The sequence below is a fragment of the Emys orbicularis genome, chromosome 5, assembly GCF_028017835.1.
Source record: "Emys orbicularis isolate rEmyOrb1 chromosome 5, rEmyOrb1.hap1, whole genome shotgun sequence".
Classification (NCBI taxonomy): Eukaryota; Metazoa; Chordata; order Testudines; family Emydidae; genus Emys; species Emys orbicularis.
The window spans coordinates 118,650,431-118,670,954 of NC_088687.1; the positions used below are offsets into that span (position 1 = coordinate 118,650,431).

The 20,524-nt window shown below is 38.2% G+C and overlaps 1 protein-coding gene across 1 annotated transcript in view; it reads left to right on the top strand.

The window, feature by feature from the left end:
• SLC2A9 (solute carrier family 2 member 9) overlaps positions 1–20,524 on the top strand; it is a 162,948-nt gene that overhangs the window by 31,502 nt on the left and 110,922 nt on the right. The window contains exons 5-6 of the mRNA XM_065404795.1: positions 1,566–1,711; positions 19,542–19,674. Coding sequence (XP_065260867.1) covers positions 1,566–1,711; positions 19,542–19,674 — 279 coding nt within the window. The remainder of the gene's footprint in view (positions 1–1,565; positions 1,712–19,541; positions 19,675–20,524) is intronic.

Sequence of the window (20,524 nt, forward strand, 5' to 3'; positions counted from 1 at the left end):
TAATGAAGAAACATAAATGGATATTAACCATGACAGCAAATTCCCCTTTGTACAGAATGTCTGTCTTCGCAAAACAGAAACCCTTTGGGTAGGAGAACATGGGCTGTCTATTAAAGCTGCTTACTATTTTGCATTTTGGTGTTGCTAGATGGCATATCAATATGAATAAGATAAGACCGAACATGGCTATCCATTTGTAAAGTTTTTCAACTCTTAAAATACCATGTGGAACCACCATTTCCATCAAAATAATTTAGCTGGTTATCTTGTTTGTAAGAACTAATTACAGTAGTCTTGATGATATGTGTGTTGTTCACATACAAATTGGTACCTTATACCAATGTTAGTCTGCTGGACTAAGGTGGTTTTAAGCTGACTTTTTTATTTCCCCACATTTTGGGGTGTGTTCTCCTCTCTAATTCATGCATGCTCTTAAAAGTCCATCAGTATTGTAAGCATGTTTAAGGGGAACATATCTCTCTCTGCTGATACAACAAGGATGCATTCTATAGTGTAAACATGTTGTATTTAATATTGTCTAGTTGACATATTGCTAAATCAGGTTGTTGGATTTTTCTTATTTACCTGTGTCCAGGCTATTGATGAAGAGACAAGAGACTTCCATTGTGAACCGTTACACATTCCTCCTTCCTTCTCTTCCCATGCTGCTGGTGGTTGTTGTTCTGGTGATGCTGGAATCAGTCTAGTGAATGTTACAGATGTTGATGTCTTTCAGACATCAGAATCTCTAATACCATTCACCCCATTAATACCATTAACAATGGATGAGCAATGGGAAGGTTCAGACATAGCAGTGTATGGGGTTTCCACTGGAAAATCTAGGTTTGAGGGTTCACTTTCTTGCTACACTGCATGCACATCTTCACAACACACTTCTTTGCAATGAACACAATCTGAAAGGAGGGTGAAACCAGTGCAATATCAGCATCCTCTCCCTTGCTGTCCTTTGGCAGGGAGCAGACGATGGTCCCTTGATGCCTAGAGAATTGAGAAAGGAAAACTCAGGCCAGACAGGCATCCCGCTATTACTCTTCCATGCTCCCCACACCTATAGTTGCCTTCTTGAAAAGAAGGTCAGTGCTATTTTAACCCACTCCTTCTTAGCACACACATGTATCCCATCCGGGGATAACTTAGCCCTTTCCTTCCTACCAGTTCTTTTGGGGGCAGCCAAAAGGACAGCTTCCTCATCCTGCTTATTTTGGATGTCTGGTTGAGTAAGGCACCCCTGCCCCAGGACCTCTAGTGGTAATTTCTATAGAATGAACAGCCCTCTTCATATTGCAGTAATGGAGTCCTGACCAGCATGCATCATTCCAGATATGTAATTGAAACTATTGGCCCCTTTGGTGATTAGATACTAATGTATGTGCATGGACACACATGCATAAATTCTGTTCTTATAGGTTCTTATGCCATTCTCATCATGCTGGTGTCTGAGATTGATATTCAAACTTTTCTAAATAAATTTTTGCTCATTTATTGGTTCAATGTAAAGTCAGTTGTACTTACAGTAATTTCTCTGCTGTTCCCTTCTTTCATAGGTGTCTCTCTCAGTGCCCTTCCCATCTATTTGAGTGAAATCTCACCTAAGGAGATCCGGGGTTCTCTGGGGCAGGTCACAGCAATCTTCATCTGTATTGGAGTTTTCACTGCTCAGGTTTTGGGGCTGCCAGAAATATTTGGAAATGTAAGTACTTGGTGGATGTTGTCCTACTGTATATTGCATTTAAAGAGTGACATTGAGAATTGTGACTGTTCCTTCTGTAGGTAGAAAACCACACTACTGTGGGTTACATAGAACCATTTTAGAAAGTAATGTCTTCAAAGCCTTTTTTTTCTTCTTAAAGTTTGTGTGTGTGATGTGTATGTACTTAATTATCATGAGAGAAGCAGGTATGGCTGCCCTGGAGACTAGAGTCTGTTTATACCGCCACCATTGCAGTCAACAAAGGTATTTGAACTGGATCCCCCTTGCTATAAAAAAAGAGGCAGCTGCCATAGCATTCTCTGAGAGGACTCGGGAACTTGTTCCCTGTGTTGATCGGAAGCAGCCCAACTTTGGTGATCTACCCACCATGCTGCCCTATTTGATAGGGTTTTAAGAGAGGGCTGAGGATAGATATCCTTCCCAGGGTGATGAAGGAGTGAGAGTGTTTTTTGTAGGAGGCTGCCTAGCTGAGTTGCTGTTTGAATGTTTGTTATAATGCTGCTGGGTTTTTGTTGCACTACTAATTTATATGTTAGAGCACCTAGAGCCTCGTGTAGGCTCCTTTTTATTATTTAAATATAAAAAATAATTCTCCTCAGAACAGTTACAGCATGAGCAGCAGCAGAAGACCCGTGCAGCCCCACTTAAGACTCCCAGTCCTGATTTGGAGGGCCTGCATTTAAAGCAGTTATTAATGAGGTGGAAGAGTGTGGCCTTAGGTAGACAGTCATTTTGGATATGCAGGAGTCATTGTGAAGAAAATAGTTACGAAAGAGGTCTCCTGTCTGACAACAGCAGATTAAATAGCCCAAGTGGCTGGAGTAAGGGTTCCTTTTCTCCCTTTTCCTGATGGGAAATTGCTGGATTTTCCTAGTATTGTTTACATTGTTTGTATTTCTTAAGATATGAAAAAGGTCCCTAGAGCTTTTCAATAACTGTTTTCTAAATGACTTCTAAACATTTAGATAAATAAAACTGACAAAGAGGATACCATATGACCTTGAATAGAGTGACAATGTTTCTAATATAAATCTTCTTACTGGGTGATTTTAATGTTGCTTGTAATATAGCCATACTCATAGACTAGTAGAAGAAAAGGCCTGGCTACTTCTGGTGGACTGCTGGAATGAGAATATCCACTCTGACCTGTTATAGCCAGGATAACTCCTTGAATAGCTGAGATGATCCTAGTGGCCACTTGATGTCACCATTACTCTGAACACAGGAAGCTGATGCTTATACTGGTCGGCACCTGGCAATGCTTTTCATACAGAGATTCGCTTTCAAAGCGGTGTGTAGAAATGCACACAGCAATCCTGTTACAGTGATACCTGAACTAAGAACTCTCTCTAACAGACCGATCCATAGCAGCAATCACTTGAGGAATGAGGGGAACATGTCCCTATGATACCGAAATGTCAAGTGCCCTGTAAATGTCTGCTTCAGTCCACTGCAGGACTCGTACATCACTGTTCTTACGTGGTTGCCCTGATGGACAACACTCCTCTTTTGTCCCCTTCTTCATCCTGGTCTTAAATTATCATTTAAATACCTCCGAAGGATAATACTATGATTCAGTTTGCCCTTAAGTTAAAGACCAAATTGATTAGGCAACAAATTTTGGGTGTTCTCTCAGAACTGATGTCAAACTCCCCACAGAGGGTCGGGAGGGTCCAGCCTCTGGTTGGGAGCCCAAGCTGTTGCTGTTTTGCAATGTCCACACTGCTCTTTTTAGTGCACTAGCTCAAGTGGGCCTGGCATGTGTCTATCCATCCAGCCTGAGAGGCACGCTCCCAATTGTAGTGTAGACATACCTATTGAGGTCTGTGTCAAGATTCCCATTGACTTTAGTGGTTGATTTTACTCTCCTCCAGCTTTTACATGTGTGCTGTTCCTGTTGAAGTCAATGGGAGTGTCACGTGTAAAGGCTGTGGAACTAGGAGTAACTGTGGAATTGCTGCATGCATTATGTGTTATGAATTCTTTTCTGTAGAAGTTATGAAATGTCAAACCTATTACTTACTGTGTGTTCCTTTTGAGTCTTTTGTATTTTTCAAAGGCGCTCCACATCCATTTTCCTAAAGCAACATGTCTTGCAGCATAAAGCCTTTTAAACAGTATGCTCAAAGTACTGTTGTTTGATCAAGTTGCCTCTCGAAAGCAAGTGCAACATATTTGTAAGCCCACTCTAGTTTAAAGACATCCATTTCCCAACAGGTTCACATTATGACTTCTATTCATTTAAGATGTGAAAGATGCCTATCAAATGGTTGCCACCTTTCTTTATTTTTTTCCCTTTAATTTGATTGTGAAGTATTTTACACATCATTTGAAATGTGGTCAATATTTCCAACAGGCTGTACATTGTGTTTTGGAGAAGATCAAGCTTTCATGGTAGTTATGAATGGATCTTATTGTTATTAAGTATCAGAGGGGTAGCCTTGTTAGTCTGTAGCCACAAAAACAATGATGAGTCCGGTGGCACCTTAAAGACTAACAGATTTATTTGGGCATAAGCTTTTGTGGGGAAAAAACCCACTTCTTCATCACTAGTCATACTTTTACCCAGTTACTGCAAAGCAAATTCTGCCACTGCCAATGTCTTAATTTAATAACATCCTAATTGATGGTGTCATTGACTGTAAAATGTGGAGAACTTAAATGTGCAGGAGTTTGCAAAAAACAAACAGACAAAGAAAGCCCCAATTAATAGAATCTTGATGAAACCTGCAAACCTCACCAAGGGTCATATCCCTTGTAGCCGATTGTGCTAAATTATGGAAAACTAAATCCTTTGTTCAGTTAATCCTTGCTTTACTCTCATAATTGTTTTAAAAACTGACACACCACTTTTTATTGTTGCATGTTGGATTGTTAGTTTCTATCAGAGATAGTTGAAAGTAGTATTTTGTTACAAACTTAGCTCCTTTTTCTATTCATGAATTCTTAACAAACGGATCCTGATTTCTTTGAATGCATTTGTTATTCATAAGTATTGACTGACAGCTTGAAAAAAAATAACCTTTAGACTATAGCTTCATAGATTGTTCTATCTGCTCTTCATTTATGTTGCATGGTTGGTCAGTTACATCAGATGGCATTGTTTCTGTTCCCTGACTGAATGATTGGAACTTTTAAAATGAGGAAATAACAGATAGTGAATAACAGACATCCATCATGAACTTTCAGATCAATAATCATTCATATTAAAATATGTAAAAGTTTCAGGAATTTTAATGAAGTCAGTGGTTGTCTGAATACTTGTTATAATGAAAAATAAGACTCCTACACAAAGAGTGAATAGAATAAGAGCTTGGATTTGCTAATCAGATCGTTCGGTATTCCAGTAACTCTCTGTGCTATGCGAACTTGATCCAAAACCCATTGAAATGAATAGGAGTCTTGATTAATGCCTTAATTGCCAACCTCCTCTGTGACAGAGTATGGCACTATCCTTTTAAGTGTGGAAATGCCAGTGGACATTGGAACTGTGAAGGTGCAATATTTATTACTGATGTAGCTGTTAAAAGCAACAGAGGGTCTTGTGGCACCTTTAAGACTAACAGAAGTATTGGGAGCATAAGCTTTCGTGGGTAAGAACCTCACTTCTTCAGATGCAAGAAGTCTTGCATCTGAAGAAGTGAGGTTCTTACCCACGAAAGCTTATGCTCCCAATACTTCTGTTAGTCTTAAAGGTGCCACAGGATCCTCTGTTGCTTTTTACAGATTCAGACTAACACGGCTACCCCTCTGATACGTAGCTGTTAAAGACTCTCACTGGTAAAACCTTTTCGCTACATTGCATTTTATATTCTCTGGGTTCTGTGGGTTGAGATGCTGTCTCAGAGTTAATGCAGCAGAGAAAGGGACTGAATCCTCACCTCAAAATAAAAATAACACGCAGAATACTTGTGCACCGAGGATTTTTCTGACTGTTACTGTTTGTGAGGGAAGTAGCATCATACCCACAGCTTCATTCCTACATTCATGTTGGGCCATGTGGATTCATCACTAGCCATACTTCAGACATGTATGTATTTTCCCTTGTGCATTGCCTTGAGAGTCCTGGTGCAAAGATTATATACATGGCACATATGGAAGTGTAGCATGTCTCTCTGAAGGTTCTGCAGTGCTTTGGCTACCAGCATAGTAACAATGCTGTTTCTACTATTTTGTCCTTGGTGAATAGGATGAAGAACTGATGTTTCTGGTGTATTGCTGATACTATCACAACATTTTGGAGAAGCAGTCTTAGCTATTTCTATGTCATATATTGGAATACAGACATCACTGTTGTACGCAAACTAATTTTTTAGCAAGGAATGTATTAGAATGAATGCAAAGGCCATCACAATAGCAGATAGTTGAGATTAAATACAGATATTTTTGGATTCTGACATGTTTCTACTGCCTTTGACTCTGAAACTAGTTAAATGATAGTATTGAAACCTTAGATGGTGTCCTCCTTAGAGTGTAATATTTTAAGAAAGATTAATAGGTCTCTGGAAATCAAGTTAAACAGTCACACTGCTAGTTCTCTGGCACAGCAGGAGCAGTAATGTCCCCCAGTTATTCCAAATCCCCTTTTCCCCCTTAATTTTGGATAAACACTAGTTTGAACTTCAAGGCTCTGATTATGACCTCCTTTACACAAATACAAATAATAAAGTCTACTATATCTCCATGGAAGCCAGTGGAGATACATGAGTGTAAAACTGTTTTGAGACCAGAATTGGGCACAGAACATAATTACTTTAAAAAAACTTATACACAGGTGATCTGCTTGTCTGTATCATCCTGTTTGCTATGTCGTAGTGTGCTAATTAGACCGCCATCATGCTTCAGCCTTCTGTAACCTGAAGCCATTATTTCTTCAGGAAGCCATAGCAACTGCAAATGTCAACTTACGCTGGCCCACAAGAATGTAATTGTGTTATCTTGAGTAAAATGGGAGATATAATATTGCCACTGGCTCCAACATTATTTAATTTTGAGCATTCTTGGCTTTTTTTAGCATGTGCAACTTTTAATATGTTCTTTTGAGGATAAGGATATTTTGTATCGGAAAGAATATTTCAAATCTGTCACTTCTTAAAGCACTGCTTGTCAGATCTTTTTATCCTCTAGTTTCTATGATTCTGTCATTAGATCATCCAGTTCATTTTCCTGTCAGGACTGTTCCAGGCAGAATATTTGGTAGTGTTTCATCAAGTCTATTTTTAAAACTCCAAGCTTACAACGCTTCTCTTGGGGGACTTTTCCATAATCTAATATTGGTACATCCCGTTGTCAGAAGGATTTCTCAAATGTTTTCCCTTTCTTAATTTTGTCCCATTGACCTTAGAGTTAGCCCTATGAACAGACCTTTCCCATTGTTGGGTATGCATGATATGTGTGAATTGTGTCTCTACCTATACATTTCTCTTTCGTGTGCTTGTGTGTGTGTGTGAGAGAGAGAGAGAGAGAGAGAAAAGAAATATACACACATACTCTGTGTACATATTTATAGGGAAGGATGCTAGAGCTGTCTATAACTAAGGTTGCCTGACAGTTCCCATTATATGGCCCTGTTTTTAGTTACTTATAAGGTTGGCAAACTTTAATCATTTGCCCTGAAATTTCACATGCCAGGTGTCTGCTTCAAGCAATGTTTTTGCAAAAAATTCCAGCCATTTCAGAAAACAAGGTTAGGGAAAAATACATTGTTTTGCCCCCCGAGTAGCTCTTGACCCCATACTTGGAAGCAAGGGCTTGAAATTTGGCAGGTGGGTAGCCTTTGTGTCAGGGATGTGCTGTGTGCCATCCCTGAAAATATCCACCCAAATTTGGCCAAGTTATAAGCCTTTTTTAAAAATAGCAGATCGCACACGCTCAGGAGAAACATTTTTGATTTAGCGTTAGAGTCCATCCTCCTGAGCATGCTTGGCAATAGTAACTCAGGCACTCTAGTGCCAAGTGCCATAGGAAAGCCCAAGAGGAAATTAATTATGATAATTCTCTCTTCAGAGCAGAGGCTGCATAGTAAGTAAGGTTTGGGGCTGCACACTGAACAATGAGGAGAAAACAAAATATTAAATAGTTGCTCATTAAGTGAGCACCATCCATCCTATCTGCTGGATGAGGCAGGGGTCCTGTGGAAAAAATAGTGTGTGATTGTGTAATTAAAGACTGTACTATAATGCAAGAGCCATATGCAAGAGTCATAATTAAAATTACACAGGTAACCTTAATTCTGCAATTTCCTAATCCTTGAGTGTTTTGACTTAGCACCTTTTAATAATATTCTTTTAATGTAATTTTTGTGTGTATACTATGTAATTATATTAAGTTGGAAAATCAAGTAAGTTTATGGTAGTATTTAAAAATTGTAAAAAAGGTTATAACATAACTAAACCAGAAAGGATAATTTAGGGGCCTAAGCGTAACCCACTCACTAAGCATATCATGTCCCCCTTTACTGTCTGTTGCAAATAGATTTACACATGCAGCGCAAGAGGTAGAAGCCTTTTGTTGGTGGTGGTCCTAGTTCAGTACACCAGCACATGTTTGGGAGGGACAACAATTAGCTGATGTCACCGTGCATAGAGGTCGTAAATCTTGTAACAGATCACTTCTGTCTAATGATACAGTATTTTATTTCTCATTTGTGTCTGTGTTTGTCCTGAAGATGTTCCATACAATATCAAAAATGTCTGCCTCAGAACTAAATTTCTAGTTACATCAACCTTGCTTTGCTGTCACAGACTTTCCCACTCTGTCTTGCTGTGCTGAATCGGAATCACCGGGGCACAGCACAGATGAGAGAAGAGTATAAGAAGTTGGTGAGGATTTTTAATTGAGAAGGGTTTTTTTTCATCCTTTTCTAGTAAGGAATGACACACACAAAGTGCATGCAGTGCTCATCTAAAGCTCCATATAGAGGCTTTGGTGAGCTCAATAAAATTAGCTGAAATTTTCTTCCACAGTGTCACCAGAACACCAGTATGGAGTTAAAATTTTATTAAATAGACTTGGCAGTTCATTATTCCTTAGCTGTTCAGTTTTGTGTTTATCCATCTCTTTTTTTTTAAATCTCTAATGAACCTTTACACTATAAGGAAACCTGCATGTTCTTCATGCTTTGGATGTACTGGAGAATCTCTTCTTTCAGCAGTGTACATGAAATTTATGTGAGTCTTTCCCATTCACAGTTAAAATCTGAGTTACATGTGCATACCCCATGCATAGATGGGATAGACTCCAGGGAATTCAAATAAGAACCGTGTATGCATGTTTTCACTTGCAACAGGGGTGGTCTATTCTTCTTTGATTGACACCTGCGTAAATGAAGAGTAAAACCATTTTGGGAAATGGAATTACACCAGCACAAAACTAGAGTAGGCAAGAACGGGATCAGACCTGGGTTTCAATTTGATTTTTCAATGTCAACACACTAATTTTGCTGTGGCCATGTTGTGCTTTGCAGCTGTCACGGAAACAATAGGAGCAAATAAAATTTTTGTTAGTTTGTTTTTCTTCCTTTTTTTTTTTTTTTTTTTTTTTTTTTAAAAGAACAGTAATGCTCCATCCAGTATTTGAGGAACTGGCAGCAGTCTTTGGCCAGGCCTGCACTAGAAACTTCTGCCAGTATAATAATGTTGGGTAGGAATGTGATTCTTTATGACTTTCTTATACTGGTAAAAAGCCCTAGTGTAGATGCACTTTATACTGGAAAAGAGTCTCTTTGCCAGTATGACGTAGTTCATTCAGGTGACTGGCATAAACTATACTGGCACATGAACTCTTTTTCTGGTATAAGCTGCATCTCCCCTAGGGTGATTTGCCAGTATAGCTATACCAGCAAAAACATTCTAGTGTAGACTAAGCCTTTGTGACAGATGAAAAATATTCTGCATCAAATGGGATCTTAAATGGCTTTTACTTAGGCATATATTTTATATCAAAATACCAAGAGAAAGTTAATAGTTCCCTTTCTAGACTTAATCTTCTTTACTAGTCCCCAAAGAATGACATGATATTAGAAGTAGAAGATAATTGTTTTTAAAACCTTTTACATATGAACCTTTTGTATTTTGCTGGTTGCCATTTCTTATACTTTTAAGTGCTGCTTCAGATGCACTGAAATATGTTGTACAGCCGGCTACTTTATAATTTTCTGTATTGTTGAAGGCACAATAACCTGTCCCAAAAACTAAGCTTCATTGCTTCTCAAAGCCTCATTGTTTAAACTGCTTTTAAAACCGCTCCTTCCTAAGACTTTGTACTTGATTCAGACTCAAAGGCTGCCTGGTAACTAATGCTACACTCTAAATTTAGTAAAGAAAGCTATAAAGAATTGTTCCCAGGTAGCCACAGCCTGCAGGTAGAGTCTAAGGAGAACATGATCTTGCTGAAATATGATGGCTGAAAGACGGTTAAATATTAGTATGATAACATGAAGAGCAATCCATCCATTTCTAGTGCTGTGAGTCCTTTAAATAAGAGTGTGTGTGTGTGTGTGTGTGTGTACAAATCCTGTAATTGAAATACTTATGACAGTAGTCAAAGATACTTCTCTGTGAGGGAATTGTTCTGTTATTACTTTATAATATAGGAGTAAAAGGTGTTAAGTTCCAATCCTGCAGTGTAACCTGCATGGATGGATTCCTGACCCTTCCTGAAGCCTCATTTAAGTCAATGGGGCTCTGCACAGAGGTCTGTCCACATGGATGCATACTAATTACATATGAATGTTACACTTTCAGATCAGAGTGCTGTTTTAAATTGGAGCATTTTATTAAAGTTTTTTGTCCGAATCCAACAAACACTTACAAGCAGGGTTGCGTAAAACCCAGTGCTGGAGCATCTTTCATGAGCACCAATCTCTTCTGAGACCACACTCTGTTCCCCAGAGCAATATCCCTTTGATCTCTTCAGCACAATTTCAAACCTTAAAGAAACCATGTGCATGAAAATATAACCCTGGCATTCTATCCTGATCTTATATCAGAATAAGTTACAATTACACTAATATATAGAGAGGTTCTGAGTGCTACACAAAGAACCATCATAGCCTGTCTCTACCCATATTTAAAATTGTAAAGAGTGATATAGTTAAACCAAGGCCCTAATTCAGCAAATTGCTTACACATGTACCTGACTTTAAGCACATGAATAATAGTCCCATTGACTTCAGTAGGATTACCTTCCTGAAGCAGGGCCTTAGCATTACAGTGCACATAAATCGCCAGCTATCAGCAAGACATTTAAATCCTATGTCACTTAGAATAGTTAGTAGAATGAGTCAAAGAATAGCCTTGGGTGATCTTGAAGAATTTAAAAAAGCATTTTATACTAGGCTTAGAAATAAGATACCAGTAGAAAATATAGGGTGAGATCTTGTGCTGTGCCTCTAAGAAACAAATCACAGAACTCACAGCCTGGGGGTGATGAGTGGGGACTAAGGTGGCTTTAAGCTGATTTTTGTGACCGCCTGATCTTAAACCCATCATCAACTTTCAGCCTACACTTCAGGGCTTACTTGACTAGGAATGGATTTAAGCAGGTACTTAGGCACTTTTCTGAACAGAGGGCCCAACTTTGTATAGCTGTGTCAACATTGCATTATGGGTGATCTTGCTGCTATTAACAGGTCCTATTAATTGGTGCCCAACTCTACCCTTTCCAGATGTAAGAGAGTTGGATGAGGGCTAACAATTATTAACAGAGCACAGTTCCCTTTTGAGGCACACTCTTAGGAGCTGCCTATTTTATTTATCTAGCAGCGATGAATGTGATATACCTCTCCCAGTGGCACATAAGGCAGAGGATGCAGTTTTTCTTAAGCAGTTTTCTTGTCATACAGCTAAGCATTTCTACCTAATTACAAGCTGTGAGTTGCTGAGCTGGAACTCAAAAGCCACCCAGTACAAAAACTAAAGCAACCACCGGTGCATGACCTGGCAACAGTGCGGGGCCCAGCCTGTGGGTTAGTGCGTGTTGTTGTAGGATTTTAAAAAAAGAACCATGTGCATTTCTCTCTATATTAAATTTGTTTTTACAGCACTGGAATTGTACACAGGATTTTATAAAACCTGGTTTGGAAGGTTGCAGGAGTAAAACCACCAGTGGGAAGACTAGCACAGCTTCTCTGCAATCAGCTCTTTGATTGCTGGCTTTGTTTCAGATAGCCACAAATATTAATCAGTTACCCATGGTGCTTTGCTTAGTCTCACATGTTCTGTTCATAAATATAAGTATTCCCAAAGATTAGAAGTGAACATGATTATTAATTTGAGGGTTTTTTTTAAATTAGTAAGACTCTAGCATGTTTACAAAACTGTCTGTATTTGCCTGTTACCTGTATGGAGTTCATTAATTAATTAAATAATACATGACATTGCAGCAGTGAATCTCCACATTTGCAAATAAAAGCTCTGATTAAAAAAAATATATTTTAAAAATTGAATGTGCTGCAAGACTTAGTTCCAAACAGTTTAGGAATAGTTCATGACTGACCAATCCTGTGTAACGTGCTCAAATTCTGGTCCCAGTGTTGCATTCTTTAAGCCTAAAAAATTAGAATAGATGATTTGGCTGCGTGGGGACTGAGCCCTGTATTTGAAATATGATCAAGTGTTATGATAGCACTGCTCATAGTGTCAGTCAGAAGGTACAACTCTCTAATACTGATTTCTCTCTTGCCGGTGCCAGAGCATCTGCTAATGCCTACAAGTCCTTTAATAAGCAGTGAGTCTTGATGTTTTGACCCGTGATTTCCTCTCACACACAGTAAAGATAACCATCCTCTAATTATTCCATACTCCTGGGAATTTTTAGAAGACTAGTAGTTTTCTCCCTGATGTATGTGTTTGCAATCTGCATACCAATATTGCAGTAGATTGGTCCTCCTGCACTGACTAGCAGACAGTTATTCTGTTGAGTGATGGAATATATTTTCTAATAATACTTTCCATAAGAGTGCATTTATTTCAAATATTTTTCATTTATACATTGGCTGTTGAAAATAGATCACTCCCCTGCCCCCCAACACACGCACTGTTTTAGTATAATGCAGTAAGAAAGGACTAAATAAATGAAAGTTAACAGAAATGATGGAAATGATGCTGTAGTCACTTGTGGAGTGCTGCATCTTTAAATGTGAAGTGAAGACCAGCTGTTACTTCAACAGGATGAAAATTAGTTTCAGAATAACATCTATGAAATTGTAAGCAAATTAATTCTCCGTACCTTGCACAATATGACCTAATGAGTAGAGCTGGGTGAAATTTTTCATCGAAAACTATTTTTTGTGAAAAATGCAGATTCAGGAACACAAAAATATTTTGCAGTTTTTAATTGGTTTTTGTCAACTTGTTTGTGTTGGAGGGCAAGGGGGAAAAACATTTTGACATTTTTGAAATGAAGCATTTCAATTTTTCTGTTCAAAATGACTTTGTTTTGATATTGCTTTCAGTTTAATTTAAAAAAAAATTGAAATTGCAACACAACATTTTGTCCTACCCATATATGTGTGTGTGTGTGTGTGTGTATATATATATATATATATATACTTTTCGATTAGCTAAAAATTTTTGGGGAAAATGGTTTTGGTTAGACTTGAAAATCAAAAATTTTTATGGAATTGCCAGTAAATAAAAAAATGCATTATTCACACAGCTCTACTAGTGAGTAAAATGTCTAGGAATCTGTGTGCTGCTGTTAATGTTGTTGCATTTTGCATCCATCTTTCTATTGTACTTCTGTAGAGCCTAATCCAAGCCCTGCTGAAGTCAGTAGAAAGACTTCCATTGAATTTAAGTTTTGATTGAAAATTGTAATGTCACTGTCTCCAAAGTCTTGATATCCTTATGCTGGCAATTATCTTTATAGAAATTAACATTTTGGAAAGCTCAGGCTGAAGACAAGCGTCAGAGAACCAGGGCACCAGCAAGGGGAATATTGAGTCTACAAAAGAGAGTCTCTAATTTCAGCTGCTGTATCCAGTGCCCTAGGGGACTGTGGCAGAAGAGGAGCAGCAATTGCATGAAAGTCCTGCTCAGTCCCTGCATCATGGGACTAGAGCATGCTCAGTACATATGGAATATTTAGAGAATTTTGCTGCCAAACTAACAAATCTCTATTGAGCACGTGCAAACTGAGATTTCCAGAATACCTTGCCTCTTTGTTTGTTTTGTTTTCTGAAAAAGAATTTTTTTTCTCTAGTTCCAGAGAAGAACTTGAACAATTCCAAAGTGGTTTCAAGAAATTCACTGGGATGAAGTGAGAAACTTGAGATATAAAGACATTTACAAAAAAACCCCAAAACAAACAAAAAAATGAGAGAGAGAGAGAGAGAGAGAGAGAATGTTTTGAGTTGGTAAGAGGAGCCTGGATTTCGATAGTGTAAATCATGAGAGAAGTGAATGGAAAGAGAATGTGAATTTGAAGTATTCTAGGGCCTGAGTCAAAAGCCCATTGAAATCAATGGAAAGGTTCACAGGTCCTTAATGCCAAGAATGTTTCTTAACACACACACAAGAGGAAAACAACAGATTGCTCAATTTCCCTGTAGAAAGGGCCAAAAATCTTTAGCCTACAGGGAAAAACAGTAGACTTGGCAGATCTGTATGAACTACAAAGTCGATGAGCATTAAAATGTATTGTTAGAAGGTGAGGGCACCTTTATTATTGCTTTAGATAAGGACTGTGTCTGTCTTTCTTTTCTCCTTTTTGTAAATAAAAAGTAAAATTCCTCGATAGAGGAAACAAAGGAAGATCAATGTCTTGTACAGTAAAAATAGATTTTTATTGTATTGTGCTAGCCTGAAATTTATTATAAGGACTGAATTAATTCTCATGTTATAGCTTTTCACAATAATAGTTTTAAAAGACTTATTTGGAGAAAAAAGTGAAAAACTGAAAAGCTATGGAATATAGATTTACTAAAGGCAAATAAGACTCCCTAGGCTGGCAGAACATTAATAATAATAATCTACAAAAGTAATTAGGTTTTTTTCGCCTTTGCACAGTATCCTTGGCATCGTGGAAAAAATGTACAAGAAATCTGAGGCACTAATCAAGAGTCAGATTTTTATATATCACTTTCACAGACTAAATTAATTTTCACAGAAAAAACATTGTTACTGTTTTACCTTTTACAATGTTTTGGGAAGTCATGATGGGCTCTAAATGGAAATAAGACCGGTTTTTGACCATTAAAAATGAAGAAACTATCTGCTTCTAGCTGCCCACAAAGCAAAACAGCCAGTTACAATAGCTGTTTGCTTTGTAGTGTCTTCTTTTGTTTTATAAAGGTTTGTTATTCCATTAACAAGTGTATTCTTAGTCATTTTAATTGGTGTAAAGGAGACTATCTCATTTCATTATCCAATAAAACAAATAGACAACTGCTCATTCCATCTCAGTTTACGTCTACACTGCAAGCTAGGGGTTGTGATTTCCCCTGCTCATGTACACACCCTCAGCTAGCTCTCATTGAGCTAGCACAAGTATAAGTAACAGTATAGCTGTGGTTGCACTGGTAGCAGCGGTAAAGGGGACTACAAACCTGCCCGAAACTGGTGGGTATGTACTCGGCAGGGCTCAGCTGTGCCTCTGCTGCTGCTCCTCCCTGTACTTCACTGCTCTGTCTACTCATGCTAGTTCGATGAGATCTTGCGCTAGTATATGGACATGGGCAGGGGAATCCCATCTCTAGGTCATAGTGTAGAGCTAGCCCTAGATGGGTAGCAACTCCTGATGCTTCTAATGTAAACAAAAAGCTTCCCCCTTGAATTCCTTTCTTCCTGAATGCTTGAGAGGAAAAAAATGGGCCTTGCAGCATTTATAGTGGGGGGTCCTGTTAGAGAAAAATACTGAGAGACAAAGAGTTGAGAGTAGAGCTTGTGGGAAAATCCTTTTTTTCTGCTTGCGGAAAATTTTGACTTTTAAGTGGAAAATCCCAAACTGAAAATTTTGATTCAGAAATGCCACTGCTATGCCTCAAGAGAATTGTTGTTTGGGTGTTCCATATTATCATTCTCTAGGGGCTGGGCTCCCTGCCTGGGTTGTCTCTCCAGATGCACCACAGTCTCTCCTCCTGCTAGACCCATGGCCACAATGCATTATGGGAGATGCTGTCCTTCTGAGGAACCTGACCCATACAGGAGAATGCGCCCATGAGGCGCCGAAACTACAGCAATGTGACAGCAATCCAAATCAAAACATTTTTTGGGGGGGATCAGGGACGGGTGTTCAGTTTTTGATAAAATGTCAAAATTTTCCACCAAAAGCAGCCACTTCACATTAAAAAATTTGTTTTGTTGAAAACCTAATTTTCCATTCAGAAAGATAGAAAAATGGCAGCAGGCTCTTGTTGAAAGATGTGGGCTCTGATAATGCTGGAGAAATCATTTCCAAAGTACTTGGAGAGGTGCCGGGAGGGCTTGATGATGCAAGGTGCTGAGCACTCTGCTCCAATCCAGTAAAGCCTGTGAAAACACATGCTTGAGCTCAAGTAGCCCCACTAAAGTCTGAGCAATCTGCTCAGCACCTTTCAAGATCAAGTCTCTAATTAGAATGAATGAAATGAAATGAACCCACCAGTGATAGGCAGAGTGCAACCATACTTTATGATCATCTTAAAAAGAGACCACTTCTAAGATTGTTATCCCAACGTTAATTATAGAATTAGAACATAAGACATTTTAGGAACAGAAAGCTACCAAAAGGCCATTTTGCTTTTCTGAGTTAATGTTAATCCTGTTTTCTTGCTTTTTTCACCATAATCCTACATATTTCCATTCTTTCTTCAAAGGCAAACCCAGATTTCCCTTGATACATTTTCTATAAGCTGCCTTCCCCAGAAACCCTTCTTTTGAAGTACTTTTCCCTGGGTTCCCAATCTGCTTCTAGTTTTAAATAATGGCAAAATTCAGTGTTCTGATCAAATGTCAGTGACTTTCAAAGATTATTATGGAAGAAAAATTAAATCTAAAATCCACTAAGGCAGTAACTTTTAATGATGTCTCCCAGATAACTACATACATTATACTATTGCTGCTGATTTTCTCCTTGACTGAATGTCAGTATGTTACATATATCTTTGTAGACAAAGAGTCTAATATTGAACCCAGAGGACCTGAGTTTGGTATGCAAGGTTTCCATTTTCTTTTAAAATTATATTTCTAGGAAATGTTATGGACAACAGCATGAATTCCTGATTATATTGATAGAAATTAGTGATGTGAAGGCTTTCTAGGCCATCTTGTCTAGCTCCTTGCCAATATAGAACTCTTCCATACAGCAGTCCCTGTGCAGATTGTTTTCTCAAATGCCTTGTCATGTCCAGGCTTAAGTGATCCTACTGATAGGACACTTTTCTTGTGACGTTATTCCAGTCTGATAGATTTCATTCTTAGGCTTTCCCCCTCCCCAATAGCCAGTTTAAATTTTCCTTTGCTAAATTTCATTCCATTATTACTAGTTATCCCTTCCCATTTCCTCAGACGAATTTAGACAATTCTGCCCTTGCATTGGTGCTCAAATAGAAATATAAAAATTTCCAGACTGGATCAGACCTGAGATCCACCTGGTCCAATACCATGCCTCTGACAGTGGCCAGCACCAGATGCTTCGGAAGGTGTAGGAACTATGCAATAGGCAGATGTGGGATAATCTGACCTCCACATAGTCTCATCCTGGTTTCTAATAGTTAGAGATTGGCTTAATCCCTGAAGCATGAGATTTAATAGTCCTTACCCCGAAATGTTTATTAACATTAATGATGGTAACTCTGAATATTCTTCTTCTTATCCATATAAACACCCAATCCCTTTTTGAACCTTGCTAACGTCCTGGCTTCAGTGATTTCCTGTGGCAATGAGATCCCCATTGATAACATGGAGGTGCTCAGATAGTACAGTGATGAGTATCATATAAGTACCTAGACAAATAAATACCTAGACTGGTGATGGAAGGAAAACATTTCTTTATTCATGATCTTTTAGTTTTTCTTCAAGTGCAGTGTAATAGAGGAATCTTCCATTTTGTGTGATCTTATTCCTGTTTTATTGTTTACTGTCAAGTAATCTTTAAAGAATTTCACTGAAACTACAGTAAAAATGCCTTTAAAATAACGTAACAAATATATTTTAATAGCTGCAATGTTTAATAGTCACAGACTGTCAGTTCATAATGGCTTATGTAATACAATATGAAATTATGAGCCTTATTACTAGGGAAAGTCCAAGATAAAGTAGCATGTGATCATTTTTCTAACTCTTGGTGAATATTATGCATGCATAATGCTGTTTAAATGTAATAAAATCATAATGTTAGAATTAAGGTACATTTCTTCTTCACTCTGCCAACAAGTTATAAATAAACTTGGAAGTGCAGGTTAGATTAAAAGGTTTTCAGTTACTTTGCTGCTCTGTTTTCCCCCCTCAGTTTTAAAAAGAGACAAAAAGAAAAGTATAATCCCTTACACATTTTACTGTATTTTAAAAAAGAGAGCAAGGAAATGACTGAAAAAAATCAAAACAGGTTCTATTGAGTTGCAGAGAGGAATGCTATTTTATTGATAATTTCATTTTTCCCTTTAACAATTTTAGGTCAAAGAGAGAGAGAATAGTGATCCTGTATTCCTACCGTTTGAACCATTTCTTTTAGAAAATAATGTTTTCTAAATGCAAAAATATCTACAATATTAAATAAATAATATCCTGTATTTCTAATATCCTGTAATTCAAAAATCCACTCTCTTATTAGTGCTGTGCTCTTGTGCTAGAGCTAGATAATTATAATAATAAATAATATTTCATAGAACATAGCCAGATCATGACTCCAATGTAAGTGAAGAGAAGGGTAAGGATTATGATGAATTGTGTATGTGTGCCCTCTACTGGATGGAATTAGAACTGCTCAACTATATAAAGAGCCAATACTGCTAAGGCAAAATTTCCTTTTAGCTAAAATAGAGGCTTAGGAGGGTGAAATCTGGACCTGATTGAAGTCAATGAGCATCTTGGTGTTTTGAAGCAGGAGGATCTAAGGTGCACTCCTAGGGCCAATGAAGTTCGGAATGGTCACGGTGTGCATCATGGTGGCAACCATGAAATTCTGGCCACCCACCAATTTGCTACAGTATTATCTTGATTTTACACATGGCACAGAGATTGAGATTGAGGCCGGTGTCTAAATTCAAGTAAGAAGTACCCCATTCTGAGCCCCATGCTCTGATTACTAGAAATAAAGAAAATGCATTGGAGAAGTAGAATTTTTCCTAAATATAATTTTTGTCATTTCTATGAGGTGTTGAATGTGTTGTAGCCAGTCTGAATGATTTTTAAACAAGTAGATAGGACTAAGATGCCATGAGCAGCCATCTGTAACTATATAACCACTGTAATACTGTATTGCTTCCTAAAGCTGACAAGTGATATGGTGATTGGGTTTCATTCTGGCCATTTTTACTTGGTTAATATTGAGTCATTTTGGTTGTGGTTTGTAATATTAAAGGAAAGTAAAAGCATGCCATATACTTAACCTATCCCAAGCCTTTTCCCAGCTCCCCTCCCCACTCCTCTTTTTCACGGATGCTCAGTTGATTTTTTTTATATTCCCTCTTCCTCTTTCCCCCCCCCCCTTCTCCCCACACACAGAGGCTGTGCTCAAATCACTGGCTAAACTGAAATGGAAGAAATATTACAATGTCCATTTCATAAAGTTATCTCAAAAGGCACAGCTTGCTCCCTCAAAGCTATTTTTCATCTTGGCTTCACTAAAGGGAAACCTTATTAAATGTCATGTTTGCATCTGTTTGTAGGAATTTCGCTGGCCCTACTTATTTGGAGTGATTGTTGTTCCTTCACTGATCCAAGTTGGGATTTTGCCCTTCCTCCCTGAAAGTCCTCACTACCTCCTACTTGAAAAGAATGACAAAAGTGGAGCAGAAAAAGGTACAGGGTATTAATCATTTGCCACATAGTATAAATGTTTTTATTAAAGGGATGCTAGCTGGCAAGTAATTTTGAACATCATGCTTTCTGTAGCCTAAAAGCTTATTTGTTTTTTCCCTTCACCATTTTTTGTGTAAGTGAAGTAGCTGCCGACTTGATTGATAACTGAAGACCTCTAATTATCCACAAAACAGGTACAGCATGGACAATGGTGGTGGAAGTTTTCCCACATTGCCCTGTCATTCTGTCTCACCTTTTACCTGGCAGAATTTATCTTTAGAGATGAAAGGAAGTTCATTCTCGATGACCGTTCACTGCCTAGGCTCTCAACCAACACTGCCAAAAGGGGATCCCGGTCTTTGTCCAGTAGTAGCTGGATTGAATCTATACATTTATGTAATTGGATAGCTGCTAGATGGCAGGTCTACTACAAATCTAGGCCATATTTATTTAAAGGTGAAAAGCTTCAGTACCCTCTTACTACTTCCCAGAAGAGATGTGCCCAACTTTGGGCCAGAACAATGCTAAGATTAATAATAATCTTTTTTTCTCTCTTAAAATTACTATTAGCTGGACAGATCAATTTGAAAATCCAACATATGGTTACAGCATAGCTAGGATGGCATATGCAAGTATGTACAACATCTGTCCTAGCCTAAGGTAGAAGCACTTGACAAATCGAAGGGGCTCACAGACTCTGTGGAATCTTGCAGGGACTGAAGAAAATGTACATTATGTCCTGTTAGTGGATAGTTCTTAGCTGAGATTTGAAAAGAGATTGGAGATTCAATGACGTGGAAAATGCTTTTCCAATGGGAAAGAGCTGCAGAAGGCCTGCCTACTAACAGTA